At 38.7% G+C, this 15453-nt stretch overlaps 1 protein-coding gene across 1 annotated transcript in view; it reads right to left on the bottom strand.

The window, feature by feature from the left end:
- NDFIP2 (Nedd4 family interacting protein 2) overlaps positions 1-15453 on the bottom strand; it is a 74852-nt gene that overhangs the window by 18523 nt on the left and 40876 nt on the right. Inside the window, exons 3-4 of the mRNA XM_068984285.1 lie at positions 13346-13479; positions 4745-4838 (exon numbers count right to left, since the gene is read on the bottom strand). Of these exons, the coding sequence (XP_068840386.1) occupies positions 4745-4838; positions 13346-13479 (228 nt within the window). The remainder of the gene's footprint in view (positions 1-4744; positions 4839-13345; positions 13480-15453) is intronic.

Raw genomic sequence — 15453 nt, 5'->3', positions numbered from 1 at the left:
TAACACTTGGAAAAGCTGGATGAAAGCTATATGCCAATTGTACTGTTTCTGCATTTTTCTTCCTAAATTTGAAATTATTTCAAAAATGAAAAGTTTAAAATGTTTAAATTTTAAACAATTTGATACTTGCTCTAAAAACAAGTGAATATTACAAATGAATGAACACCAATATAATACTGACATTAAGCACTTATTAATTTTATCAAAGAAAAATCCTCATTATATATAAATGCACCACATTTCAAATACAGTAAATTCCCAAAGAATAATCGATTTTACTATACTTGATTCTGAACTGCATAAAGGCAAATTTCTGTCTTATCCTCATGCAATTCTCTTTATTTAAACTATCAACAGTTGAGAAAAACATGAAGCTAACAACGTATTAATTTTCAGCCATTTCCATTAAACTACAAGCAACGAAATGACCAAAAAATTATTTTCCTTATAAACAGAATAAATTCAATAAAATTTAATACTTCACAAATATTATGAGTTTCTTAAGGTACAGTTACAACTCTTACATATCTCCCTTTTCTGGATACAATTACAATACGTGAGCCCAAAGCTATATAAAAACCTAGCTCTATATGAAGAGAGTAAGTCACTGATGCCTAACAAGGCAATCAATGCGTGGTACCCAGATAACCTCTTTAAGAACTGTCGCTTATATGACTCATCCATGGTAGGTACTTGAAAGTACTTACTGAATAAAGATGTTCAATATCACTAATCATTGGGGAAATGCAAATTAGACCACAACTAGATACCACCACACAACTATTAAATTTCTAAAATTTTTTAAACTCTCAGTACCCCCTGGTGGTGCAGAGGTTAAAGCGTCTACCTGCAATGTGGGAAACCTGGGTTCAATCCCTGGGTCAGGAAGATACCCTGGAGAAGGAAATAGCAACCCACTCTAGTATTCTTGCCTGGAGAATCCCATGGACAGAGGAGCATGGTGGGCTACAGTCCATGGGTCGCAAAGAGTCGGACACGACTGAGCAACTTCACTTCACTTCACCAAATGCTGATGAGGATGGAGCAATAGGAACACTCATTCACTGCTGGTGGGAATGCAGAACGGAACTGGAAGAATTTCTTACAAATCAGAATTCACATTTCAAAACATCTTTCTAATTCTTTTTAAACTTACTTGAAAGTGAAAGTGAAGTAGCCCAGCCGTGTGCAACTCTTTGCAATCCCATGGACGGTAGCTTGCCAGGCTCTTCCATCCATGGGATTTTCCAGGCAAGGATACTGGAGTGGGTTGCCATTTCCTTCTCCAGGGGATCTTCATGATCCAGTGGTTGAACCCACATCTCCAGCACTGCAGGCAGACTTTTTACCGTCTGAGCCACCAGGGAAGCCCAAATTACGAACAACCTAGTATCTCTTTAACTATGTTTCCCTCAAGTCTAAAATGGGAATAATGCAAGTGATTAATTATTATGATAGCATGCTGATATGAAGACTCACACATGGTACAAAAGGATAAACCTCAGAAGAGTTTTCTAAGCAGAATATAGATTATGTTTTTAAGCACTAGAGTTCAAGGTAATTTCCACAGAATGTCACTTATCCAATGAACCAAACTTTAATTTCTAGCTTTTAACTAACAGACGTATACCTGACTTCTATTTCATTCCCTTTGAGAGAATGTCTGTTAAAAATCGGCTCAGACATAAGGAATAGTGAAGTCGCTCAGTCGTGTCAGATTCTTTGCGACCCCATGGACTGTATATAGCCTACCAGGCTTCTCCATCCATGGGATTCTCCAGGCAAGAATACTGGAGTGGGTTACCATTTCCTTCTCCAGGGGATCTTCCTGACCCAGGGATCGAACCCAGGTCTCCCGCATTGGAGGCAGACGCTTTAACCTCTGAGCCACCAGGGAAGCCCCGGTGATGCAAGGAGATAAGGCATATATAAGGCATTTTGGAGGATGCCTTATATAATCCTTCAAAGGATTTACAAGAAGCAAAGCATCATCAGGAGATATACACATTTCTTTCTTTACATTTTCTGAACATGAGCAAGCAACTATCTTACCAAATTTATGTGTAAACTTTAAGGTAACATGTAGTAAGAGACTGAATTGTGGATGGTGAAAACAGAGAAAGTAAAATTAAACCAACAAAAGGTTTAAATTGAAATATTCTTACTGAATATCACTACAGTTTTATTTGTACAACTTATGTAATCTGAAATGTTTAAATTATAAACCATGTTAAAGAAAATCTATTTCCAGACCTTAGCCAGCAGAAGAGAATCTAAACAATAGCTTGCTGCTGTTTAGTCGCTAAGTCATGCTCAACTAGCTGCTGCTGCTGCTGCTAAGTCGCTTCAGTCGTGTCCGACTCTGTGCGACCCCATAGACGGCAGCCTACCAGGCTCCTCTGTCCCTGGGATTCTCCAGGTAAGAATACTGGAGTGGGTTGTCATGTTCTTCTCCAGTGTATGAAAGTGAAAAGTGAAAGTAAAGTTGCTCAGTCATGTCTGACTCTTCGCGACCTCAGGGACTGTAGCCTACCAGGCACCTCTGTCCGTGGGATATTCCAGGCAAAGAGTACTGGAGTGGGGTAATGGAGTACCGGAGTAGCTAGCCCTTGCATGGCTACTGTATTGTTTACTATGTGGAAAATGTAGCACGTTGCAATTTGTAGACAGCCACTAGATGGCAGTGACTACAAATAAATCTGAAGCACTGGCCTATAGCCTTTACCCAAAGTAATGTATCACTAAATGAAGGTGACAAGTTATATAATCTTACTTACAATATCAGTGCAATATTTGTCTACAAAGGTTCCTATTCTAATAGGAAGCATAAAGATATAAACTGTAGAAACTTAATTTAATAAAACTGTAATAATAAGCAGATAATTCACATTAACACATTAAATGTAAACATTTACATTCATATCAATTAATATACCACCACTGACCAAAAACAGAGGCAACCAAGTGCCTAGGTTACTGTGCATTTACAACACTGGTGTATCAGTAAAATGCTTTCAGACGTAAAAACACAGATTGAGAAGAAGATAGCACAGTTAAGTGAAATACAGAAACGCAGAGATGATAACTAAGCTAGAGTCAAATAATTAGATGGTGTCAAATAACATGTTTTTATTTCTAAGAAAGAGATATTTATACTACAAATAACTACAATAAATTTAAATTCTTCCTTTACCAATTAAGATTTCTTAAAAGACAACCATGAAAGGAATTAATGTTTACGCTACTCTTTTTGTAAAGAAAATATGTGGGAAGCCTGTTATTAATATAAAGAATTACCAGTTGAACTAAGAAAAAAATCAAGGTTTACTAATAGTACAATAGTACTAATAGACTAACAGAACAAAGAAGAATTATTTTGCAGCCAAAGTGTGACTTTCCTTTTCATCATATAAGCATGTGTGCATTAGCCACTCAGTCGCGTCCGACTCTTTGCAGCCCATGGACTGTAGTCCACCAGGCTCCTCTGTCCATGAAAGTCTCCAGGCAAGAATACTGGAGTGGGACAGCTGTTCCCTTCCAGGGGATCTTCCCAACCCAGAGATCAAACCCAGGGCTCCTGCATCACAGGCAGATTCTTTACCGTTTGAGCCACCAGGGAAGTCCCGTACTTAACATATCTAACGACAAATTGTAACTAAAACCACAAGATATAAATATTACATACACATTATCTGATTGCCAACCTGCATATAATTTAGTAAATTTGAAGAGGAAAATATAACTGCCTGCACATCCATCCACATACTTCTGATACTTCTATTCTTCAGCAGATGAAATGAAAGAAAGAAAAGAAGCAAGAAACCATTTCAAAATGGAGGAAAAGGTAACTGAATTTTTAGACTCAGAAGTAACTCAACTTGGGAAGTATGTATTTTCTATACTGCCTATTGTTAAAGTTGAATGTGGTACTTTAGGTAAAACATTCCTCAGTTTTATTATTAAAATTAACTATACAGTTGAAATACATTAAGTCAGCATGCTATCAAAGAAGATATGAAAGCTTGATCACTTAACTAGTTGAGGGCAAAAATTATTGAATACTGGGTTTCTAAGAATTATTTTAGCAATTTAAACAGTTTGAGTGTCACATTATTATTTACTGAGTGGACTATGTGCCAATCCCTGAGTTAGGAATTGAAATAATGAAGACTATAACGAAGTCTTCTTAAAGCATAATCTACTTTATAAAGTCCAATGCTAAATTAAGAATGTTGCAAAATGTTAAAATAACTATTACTCAGGTTTCTGGTCTTCTAGTGATTCACCATTCTCCACAAATAGGACAAACTCCTATTTCTGTGTCTCAAATCACACTGTCCCATTTGCCCAGATTTCCTCCTGTTTAAAGACATTCAAGTGGATGTTCTCTGCTCCAAAAACAGAATTTACCATTTCATTATACATATTCCTATGGCCCCAAATGGACATGTAGAATTTCACATACAAAAACATATCTAGCTTTCAATATGCTTATATGTATCTCTATACAGTAAGCATCTAGCATAATAACTGCAATATAAAGTTACCTGGTAGGTGCTGAACAAATTCAAGGACTTGCATCATAACATATGATCACAGTTAGTTCAATATCAAGAGCAATTTACATTTTAAACAATGTCACACACACTGACAATACTTGTCTTCCTTCACTGTCCACATTACTTTAAATACACACACAACTAACACCTGCAAGAAAAAGGTCTGGAAATGAAATATTACTTACTGAAAAATGCCAGCATGAAAATCCCATCATTACCCACTCTGAGCTGGTCTGCGTCATTGAAGTCATCTCTTGGTGGACACTCTTCCTCTTGAATCTGTAAAAAATTCACCATTAGAATAGTTCACTAAACTAATTACAACTTTATTATCTTAAGTGAAAAGACAAAAATTTAAATAAAGTCTAATGTCCTCAATGTAATATATAAGCAAAAGGATTGAGATGATACAACGTCTGGCACGTAATAAGTACTCAAAAAATGTCAGTAATTCTTAGTTTCCATGGGCACCCTTAAAAAGAGTAACTTTGAAAGAACACAAAAAAGATAAAAACTGAGTAACACTGTATCAATGAAAATGGTACCACAAAAGAAAGATGCGACACTGCTACCTTAGTGCAAAGTGAGAAAGGATTTTTCATAATCAACAGTGAACTCTGATACAAACTCCACGGTTGGCAGTCTGGCAGTATTTATCAAAAATTTAAATGTATACATCCTTTGACACAGTAACTCCAGCTCTTGAAAATCACCTGTAAGAAATGATGTATTGAAGACAATTCACTGCAGCAATGTTAATAAGGGTAAAAAATTAGACACAATATAAATGCCCATCAGTAGTGGGCTACTGTCAGGAGACAATTATCTACGAGTCTTCGGCGTTTCTACATCTTCCAGGTAGAGGCACTGGCTGTGTATTATCTTTTCAAGGATATTTATATAGCACACAGCTTTGAGAGAGACAAACAGTATCCCCCTCTAGAGCAGGGATCCCTGAAAGCTCAGCTGGTAAATAATCTGCATGCAATGCAGGAGACCCCGGGTCCATTCCAGAGTCTGGAAGGTCCCCTGGAGAAGGGATAGGCTACCCACTCCAGTATTCTTGGGCTTCCCTGGTGGCTCAGCTGGTGAAGAATCCACCTGCAATGCAGGAGACCTGGGTTCGATCCCTGGGTTCGATCCCTGGGTTGGGAAGATCCCCTGGAGAAGGGAAAGGCTACCCACTCCAGTATTCTGGCCTGGAGAATTCCTGGACTATACAGTCCATGGGGTCACAAAGAGTCAGACGTGACTGACTGACTTTCACCAGAGCAGAGAGGTAGGTGTGCTTATTGACCATCAGAAAATATTGGGTTCCCCTAAACTCAGGGTTCCACACTACAAGTGGAGGCATCGCTGGCCTTGTTTGAGCTGCCCTGTGGGACCTGAAGCTCAGGAAACTGGCATGAGCAAATGATAATACTGACTACTACTACTGCTGCTGTGAATAATAAAGTTTCTGTCTGATGTCTTCTGTGAGCATCCACAAAACTGTGACAAGCTAATCAGACAGCTTGCAAGTAGGGTAAAATCTCAGACCATTGATAATTCTGAGACCAGTGAAATAAATTATTGTATATTGAAAGCAATGAAATTCAAACAGCAAATATTTAAAAATAAATGACAATTTCCAAAATATACTAAGTGAAAGTCATTTGTACAGTACAATGCTTTTGTGTACAAAAATTATACAAACACATTAATGTAGTTGCTTGTAAATGTTGAGAAAGTTCTCTGAACGTACATACAAAGTCTGTTATCACTAATTGCCTCTAATATTCAACAAACATTGAGTATTTTTGTTGACAGAACACCCATTCTACATAAGAGTTCACTTCCTGGTATTTGGGATACATGAACGTACGTAAAACCAAGATGTCTGTCTTTCTGAAGCCTATATCCCAGTGAGGGGAACCAGACAACAAATAAAGATGTAACAAACAAGTTACTTATAAAATTATTAAAAGGTGTAAATGTTCCACACAAAAAAAGGTGGGGGGAAAGGATGTTTAGAATGTTAAGGAAGGATTACTGTTTTAAACATGGAGGTTGCACTGGCCTCATTAGGGCAACACTGAGCAAAGACTTAAAGGAGAGAAAAGGTACGGTGGCTATACAGATATCTCATAGAGGAGTGTTTCAGGCAGAGGGACAGGCCAGCGCCAAGGACCTAAGATAGAATCAGACCTGGCATGTTACAGAAATAGCAAGGAAGCTGACATGGTTGAAACCACTGAAAGCAAACAGGAAGAAATGTCAGAGAGTCCACGAAAGGACCCTGAGTTTTACTGAGTGAACTAGGAGGTCTTACAAAATTTTTAACAAATAAGTGACATGACCTGATCTACAAATATATTATCTCCATGTTACATACACGTACTCTCTCTGGGTGTTTTGTTTCAACTTTGTGTTGGTATAGACAGAGCTCAGAAAAGCTAAGTACCCTGCCCAAGATCATATAATTAGCTAGGTCAAGGCAGGACTTGAACCCAGGATACCAATGTTCTTTCCATCCAAGCATGGCTGTCTCACTACGTATATTGTTTTCCTGAAGGAAAAAGATTTTCAAAACCATACTGCTCATTATTTAGGCAAAAAGATCCCTTAAACTCTGCAATCCTATATCCAAGGCAACCTTCTGATGGTCAGTGTAATCACTAGCAATGATTAAATACATATTAATAAATTTTTGTACCATTTTAAGCTAATTCAAGAAATAAACACTAAAGCATAGTAGGAGCTCCAAATAAACACTGTCAGTATAATGGCAAGCATATAAATATTTCATATTCTTCTGAAACACCAGTCCAGTCCAAGAGATTTTACCATAGGGACATCATTTCTACAAAGATAGGCGACATATACACAAAGATATCCTTTATAACACTAACACTGGAAACACTCTTGAAAAGATTCTAACTGTTCACTAGAGAGGAATGGCCCCTATATTAGAGTATACTGATTCCATGGGATCTCACTCGATCATTAACATAACAGAAAATACATCAAATACTTAAAAAAATAAAAGATGGTAGCTACACAATAATTTCAATTACATTAAACATTGACTTAGAAGCCCTTTAAGAAAAAATTTAAAACAAACAGCTGTCTTAGGACAATAGTATTTTTTCTAAATTCCCACACTGGCTATTTTAAAGTAAGCATCCATTAACTTAATTAACTTATTTACTAAACACCAAGGATGTGCTAGGTAATAGCTAGGTATTAGAAATAGTTTTGGGGTTGTGCATAATTTATGAAGTGCTAGCTTTTGTGTCAAAATTGTACTCACAATTTTAAACAAGGTACAAAAAAATGAATCCTATCTACTATATGCTTAGAAGATGAGACTAAGTGGCAAGCCATGTTTAAAAGTTTTATAAAGTGAATTATGTGAAATTCAAATATCATCAGTTCAGTTCAATTCAGTCCCTCAGTCATGTCCGACTCTTTGTAACTCCAGGAACCACAGCACACCAGGCCTCCCTCTCCATCACCAATTCCCAGAGTCCACCCAAACCTATGTCCATTGAGTCGGTGATGCCATCCAATCATCTCATCCTCTGTCATCCCCTTCTCCTGCCCTTAATCTTTCCCAGCATCAGGGTCTTTTCCAATGAGTCAGCTCTTCGCATCAGGTGGCCAAAGTACTGGAGTTTCAGCTTCAACATCAGTCCTACCAATGAACACCCAGGACTGATTTCCTTTAGGATGGACTGACTGGATCTCCTTGCAGTCCAAGGGACTCTCAAGAGTCTTCTCCGACACCACAGTTCAAAAGCATCAATTCTTCAGCACTCAGCTTTCTTTACAGTCCAACTTTCACATCCATACATGACTACCAGAAAACTATTGCCTTGACTAGATGGACCTTCGTTGACAAAGTAATGTCTCTGCTTTTTTAATATGCTGTGTAGGTTGGTCATAACTTTCCTTTCAAGGAGTAAGGGTCTTTTAATTTCATGGCTGCAATCACCATCTGCAGTGATTTTGGAGCTCAGAAAAATAAAGTCAGCCACTGTTTCCACTGTTTCCCCATCTATCTGCCATGAAGTGATGGGACCGGATGCCATGATCTCAGTTTTCTGAATGTTGAGCTTTAAGCCAATTTTTTCACTCTCCTCTTTCACTTTCATCAAGAGGCTCTTTAGTTCTTTCTATTTTTTTATAGAAATATTAAAAATAGGTAATGCATTTTAGTAAATCTACTGAGTCATCACATAATCATACCTGCAACCCTATACAATAAAAATAAGAAACAGTAGAAAACAGTATTGTTTCCAAGTGTCCTGACTACCTATATTCCCCCAATGAAACTGGGTTTAAGAAATAAACTTTCAGTTAATCCAGTTGAGATTTATTTACAACTGAAGTACTCAAGTCCTAATCAGATCAGTTTTTTATCCAAATCAGGTAGAGAAACTCATACTTGATGATAATCTGCAGAAAGAGGGTGCTGGAGCAGGGGGACAGAAACAGACAAATTTGAAAGATATTTTACAAGGGTCAAAGTTAGTTTCTTTTTACAACTCTGTTTCTACTTTCTGTAAAATTTTCCACAATCTTCACAAGCTCTTAGAGTTAAAATGGTCTCAGAAACAAGTAAAAACAGAAAACTTTTCTTTATGGGCATATTCCAATTCAGGCAGAGAATCACATTACTTTCTAAAACAAGACACTGGAAATGACGACAGTGAGAGGTTCTAACAGTAACACTTCAGTTTTCTCTCCAAAAGGTAAAATCACTTCTATCTCAAGACACAGAGAACAAGACTTAATGATTCTTACTTTCTCTTTAGTTTTGATCCAATAGAGTGGAAGTTAGGGCAACAGAGGACATAAGGTCCTTAACATCCTTTACTGGAGTGGGTACCCATTCCTTTCTCTAGGGGATCTTCCCAATCCAGAGATTGAACCTGGGTCTCCTGCCATGCAGGCAGATTCTTTACCATCTGAGCCACCAGGAAAGCCCTAAAGACCTTTACCATTTCCAAAGTCCCCAGGGAGACATTCCCTGAGAAAAGCAGCTATTGTCCCACGTCACCAAGAGCGTGTGTGAATGTATATACAAACACGTACATAAACACACATGCACTAATAAAAACTCCACACCTTACAGATCTGTCCTCCTGCTCTATAATTCTCCCCTCCCAACATCAAAAATCCTCACTGACTGAGCTATATTTATACCACGGTCTTAACAGAAACTTATTTAACTCTCAGATGGAAAATGCATCAATAATAAATTTGTGGTTTACTATCTTTACTTATGTGCCCCAAACTACTTATGATGATGTTTAACTCTGTGTGTGCTGGAGGACGGGAGTGGGAGAAGGTGTGGAGACGGTTGTGGCTGATGAAAGAAACCCGACCGCTCACCCATCAGACAATCTACTCGTTGGGCGCTGGCCTGTTGGTGGCAGGGTGAGAAAGCTGCATCTACAAACACGCTCCTCCCCACCCTGGCCCCTCACCTCATTCGCGCTTTCCTCCATGACATATGTTGTGTTCTTTTCCTGAACAAAATGGGGATGAATCCAAGATTTGAAATGACATCTCTAAATTCTAAGGCAAGAAAAAAAGGTAACAAACTCTAGTCCTGCTTGCAGCCACAGTAAAATGTAAGTAATTCCCCACTTTTTACATGACTGAAGAATAACAGCATACATACAGCTCATTCCCTTTTATCGAGATGGCCACTCCTTTACCAGAACAGGAAATAACATATGCATCTATCACTAACTCGATCACCAAGACAGGGAAGGTGGGGGAGAAAGGGTGGTGGAATCTTTGACCATCATTCCCAAATTGTGGGGTGGCATGTGTTCAAAGGACAGAAAAAGAAAAAAAAGTGAATTGACAAACAAGTTTGTAGGCCTGGTAAATTCTTTCTTTGTGTTTTAACCTCAGTTCAGTTCAGTTCAGGTCAATCGCTCAGTTGTGTCCAGTTGTTTTCGACCCCACAGACTGCGGCACACCAGGCTTCCATGGTCCATCACCAACTCCTGGAGCTTACTCAAACTCATGTCCATTGAGTCGGTGAGGCCATCCAACCATCTCATCCTCTATCGTCCCCTTCTCCGCCTGCCTTCAATCTTTCCCAACATCAGGGTCTTTTCAAACGAGTAAGTTCTTCACATCAGGTGGCCAAAGTATTGGAGTTTCAGCTTCAGCATCAGTCCTTCCAATGAATATTCAGGACTGATCTCCTTCAGAATGGACTGGTTGGATCTCCTTGCTGTCCAAGGGACTCTCAAGCATCTTCTCTAGCACCACAGTTCGAAAGAATCAATTCTTTGGCACTCAGCTTTTTTTATGGTCCAACTCTCACATCCATAAATGATTACTGGAAAAACCATAGCTTTGACTAGACAGACTTTTGTTAGCAAAGTCATATCTCTGTTCTTTAATATGCTATCTAGGTTTATCATAGCTTTTCTTCCAAGGAGCAAGTGTCTTTTAATTTCACGGCTGCAGTCACCATCTGCAGTGATTTTGGAGACCCCCAAAATAAAGTCTCTCACTGTTCCCATTGTTTCCCCATCTATTTGCCATGAAGTGATGGGACTGGATGCCATGATCTTATTTTTCTGAATGTTGAGTCTTAAGCCAACTTTTTCACTCTCCTCTTTCACTTTTATCAAGAGGCTCTTTACTTCTTCTTCATCTTCTGCCATAAGGGTGGTGTCATCTGTGTATCTGAGGTTACTGATATTTCTCCCAGCAATCTTAATTCCAGCTTGTGCTTCAGCCCAGCATTTCTCATGATATACTCTGCATGTAAGTTAAATAAGCAGGGTGACAACAAACAGCCTTAATGTACTCCTTTTCCTGATTTGGAACCAGTCGGTTGTTCCATGTCCAGTTCTAACTGTTGCTTCTTGACCTGCATACACATGTCTCAGGGGGCAGGTAAAGTGATCTGGTATTCCCATCTTTTGAAGAATTTCCCACAGTTTATTGTGATCCACACAGTCAAAGGCTTTGGCATTGTCAATAAAGCAGAAGTAGATGTTTTTCTGGAACTCTCTGGTTTTTTTGATGATCCAACGGATGTTGGCAATTTGATCTCTGGTTCCTCTGCCTTTTCTAAATCCAGTTTGAACATCTGCAAGTTCACGGTTCATGTATTCTTGAAGCCTAGATTGGAGAATTTTGAGCATAACTTTGCTAGCATGTGAGATGAGTGCAACTGTGCAGTAATTTGAGCATTCTTTGACATTGCCTTTCTTTGGGATTGGAATGAAAACTGACCTTTTCCAGTCCTGTGGCCACTGCTGAATTCTCCAAATTTGCTGGCATATTGAGCACAGCACTTTCACAGCATCATCTTTTAGGATTTGAAATAGCTCAACTGGAACTCCATCACGTACACTAGCTTTGTTCCTAGTGATGCTTCCTAAGGCCCACTTGACTTCCCATTTCAGGATGTCTGGCTCTAGGTGAGTTATCACACCATTGTGGTTATCTGGGTCATGAAGATCTTTTTTGTATAGTTATTCTGTGTATTCTTGCCACCTCTTCTTAATATCTTCTGCTTCTGTTAGGTCCACACCATTTCTGTCCTTTATTGTGCCCATCTTTGCACGCAATGTTCCCTTGGTATCTCTAATTTTCTTGACGAGATCTCTGGTCTTTCCCTTTCTATTGTTTTCCTCTATTTCTTTGCACTGACCACGAAGGAAGGCTTTCTTATCTCTCCTTGCTATTCTTTGGAACTCTGCATTCAAATGAGTATATCTTTCCTCTTCTCCTTTGTCTTTAGCTTCTCTTCTTTTCTCAGCTATTTGTAAGGCCCCCTTAGACAACGATTTGTAAGGCCTCCTCAGACACCAAAGAGAGATACCTCATGTCAAAGGGCAAAGGAGAAGCCCCAGCAAGATGGTAGGAGGGGCAAAATCATGTTTAGAATCAAACTCCATACCTGCCAGAGATGCTCAGAGGGCTCAAACAAAAGCTTGTCCTCACCAGAAGACCCCACAGAGACTGAGCCAGACCTGCTTTTGAGTGTCTGAATGTCTCCTGCGGAGGTACGGGTCAGCAGTGGCCTGCTGCAGGGGCAGGGGCTCTGGGTGCAGCAGACCTGGGTATGGCTAAACCCTCTTGGAGGAGGTTGCCATTAACCCCACCATAGAGCTGCCAGAACTTACACAGGACTGGGGAAACAGACTCTTAGAGGGCACAAACAAAACCTTGTGCACACCAGGACCCAGGAGAAAGGAGCAGTGAGCCCACAAGAGACTGACCAAGACTTGCCTGTGAGTGTTTTAACCTACTGCAAGTACACTCATAGAGTCACTGGACTGGCTGTGCTAATGTATAAAAAATGAATAGAAAATAATGATTTATAATTATAGTTATGGACCACAGAATCTAAGCTACATAAGAAAGAAAGTAAAGACACTAAAGGCACTTCATTAACAGTGAAGAGGTCAACAGGGTGGGGGTAACTTGCATGAGGAAGTCAGAGGGATGGCAGGGGGAAGGGTGGGAGGGATGAGTCTTAGTGCAGGAGATGCCTGAAATCAAGTTTAGAAAATGATACATTAATGGTAAAAAGAACACCTAGATGACCACAGTCTGAGACAGGGTGCAGGAAAAGACCAACAGAAACAACAATGAGGGGGGTCAAGGAATGCAGAAGGTATATTTCACTCAGAGAGTGCCAAAACACGATGACACAAATGAGCAGCAGTATAGAAAATACTAATAAAAAAAAAAATAATGCATGCAGAGAGAACTATCTTGGATATTATTCTCAAAAGGAAACAATAACACTGTCTTACTCTTTGAGATGTTTCTGCTGCTGCAGCTGCCATCGCAGCAGCTTTGGCCTTTTCAGCTTCATCGTACGTGGGAAGAGAGGTAGCAACACTGTAAGGAGGCGGCACAGGGTAAAATTCACTGTAAACTTCTGTATCTGAAGGAAAGGGTTTTAAAAAAAGATAACCATTAAGACAAACTAGTGACATTTTTACAGCCATAATACATTTAACAAGTTACAGAATACCACTGAGGATGATCACTGCCATTTGTAGTCCTACATTATAAGCTGTATAACATATAAATTTTTACTACATCATATTCTTGGAGTCCGGTATTTATTGAGAAAGGACTGATAAATATCATCCAGAGACTGATACACAAAACAAGAGCATCAAGAAAGAGACTCTGAAAATGTGTGCAACACTAACGAGGTAAGAAACTCACCATATGTGAACATGCCCTGTGCACCCACTTGCTGTGCTCAGAGAATTTATCTGCCCATAATCTCACAGTCAAAAAAAGTAAAAACAGCAGGAATAATAGTTAAAAAAAACAAAACAAAACACTGAAATAGCACTCGCCACCTCCTATACCACTTCTAAATACATTAACCCCAGCAACCCTGAGGTTCAGAAAAGTTAGGTGATTTGCCCAGGATCACACAATCAAGAAGTGGCAGAACCCAGAAATTTCCAGACTCCAAAGACTTTGTTCTGCTAATATATGACATTAATTTTTCTACATGGGTCAATTTTAGCAACTCCTAAGCAAACTCAGTATTTCTCTTTGCTAAAAGATTAATGCTTTTAACTCTTTTTTACTCTTATCCCTTCTCCCATTTTCTCTGCATCTACCTAGCTCTTTAGATTTTCTTTTTTTGGAAGAGTTTGTCCCTCCGCAATTTTTAAGCTATTTTTGAAATATGATCTCCAGAAGTATATTACAATAAACTATTTTTTTTTAGCTGCAACATTTATTGCCAACTTGCGTATAAGTAAAATCATACACATAGGTCAATCAGTCGACTAAGATGTGCTAGAATTACTGACATAAGTAACAGGCAGATTCTAAAAGTAGTTCATACCACAGTGTTTAACACTACTTCTGTGATTTCCTCTATTATGACAGTATTTTCACATTTTCTATATTGTTTATAATTTTACCTATCTTTATCAGACTTTCTTGCATTTTCAACATGAAAACACACTACACTCCACCAAAATTTTTCCTATTGTATTTTAAGGTCTATAGGTTTTAAAAATAAGTATTTTTAATGCTATCAATAAGAGCTAAAGGTCTGAAGTTAGGCAATTTCTAACTTAGTAACAGGAAGTGGTGAGCGGCAGCATAATACTGAATGTTATCCAACAAAAGGCACAAGAGTCACAAAGTCTTAGAAAAGACTTATGATTAGGATGTAAAAACACTGCACACAGTCAAGTAAATAGATTTCTTTAATTCTGAAGACCAAAGTAGAAGCAAAACTTCAGTAAAAACAATGATTATGAAGTTTAAGGCAATAAACATTAAAATTATAAACTTTTAAAACTGAAACAATGGTGGCTTCCCTGGTGGTCTAGTGGTTAAGAATCCACCTTGTACTGCAGAGGACACAAGTTCAATCCCTGGTCCAGAAAGATCCAACATGCCTCGGGCCAACTAAGCCTGTGTACCACAACTACTGCAGCCCAAGCACCCTAGAGCCTGATCTTGCAGCGAGAGGCGACACAACAATGAGAAGCCCACACACCGCTCTGAAGAGTAGCCCCTGCTCACTGCAACTGGAGAAAATCCGCACGCAGCAATGAAGAGTCAGCACAGTCAAAAATAAGATAAATAAATATTTATGTAAAAACCTCGAACACTGGCATATATATTATCCAAGGTAATGAGATCCTTTACCTTAAAACTAGATGTGAAACACTGTAAAGCAATTATTCTCCAATTAAAAAATATATATATATGTAAGTTATTAAAAACTTTTAACCCCCACGATAGAAAAAATACCTCTGCCAATAACAGGTAAAAGTTGAGATGACGCATCTTTAATTTTCACTTGTCAATTTTACTTCCTTTTCTTCTCCCCTTTAAGGCAAAGGTTGGTTCTCAACCACAGAATGTTAAGTCT

The sequence above is a fragment of the Capricornis sumatraensis genome, chromosome 12 (assembly GCF_032405125.1).
Source record: "Capricornis sumatraensis isolate serow.1 chromosome 12, serow.2, whole genome shotgun sequence".
In the NCBI taxonomy this organism is placed as follows: Eukaryota; Metazoa; Chordata; class Mammalia; order Artiodactyla; family Bovidae; genus Capricornis; species Capricornis sumatraensis.
This window is presented reverse-complemented; position numbering and strand designations above follow the sequence as displayed.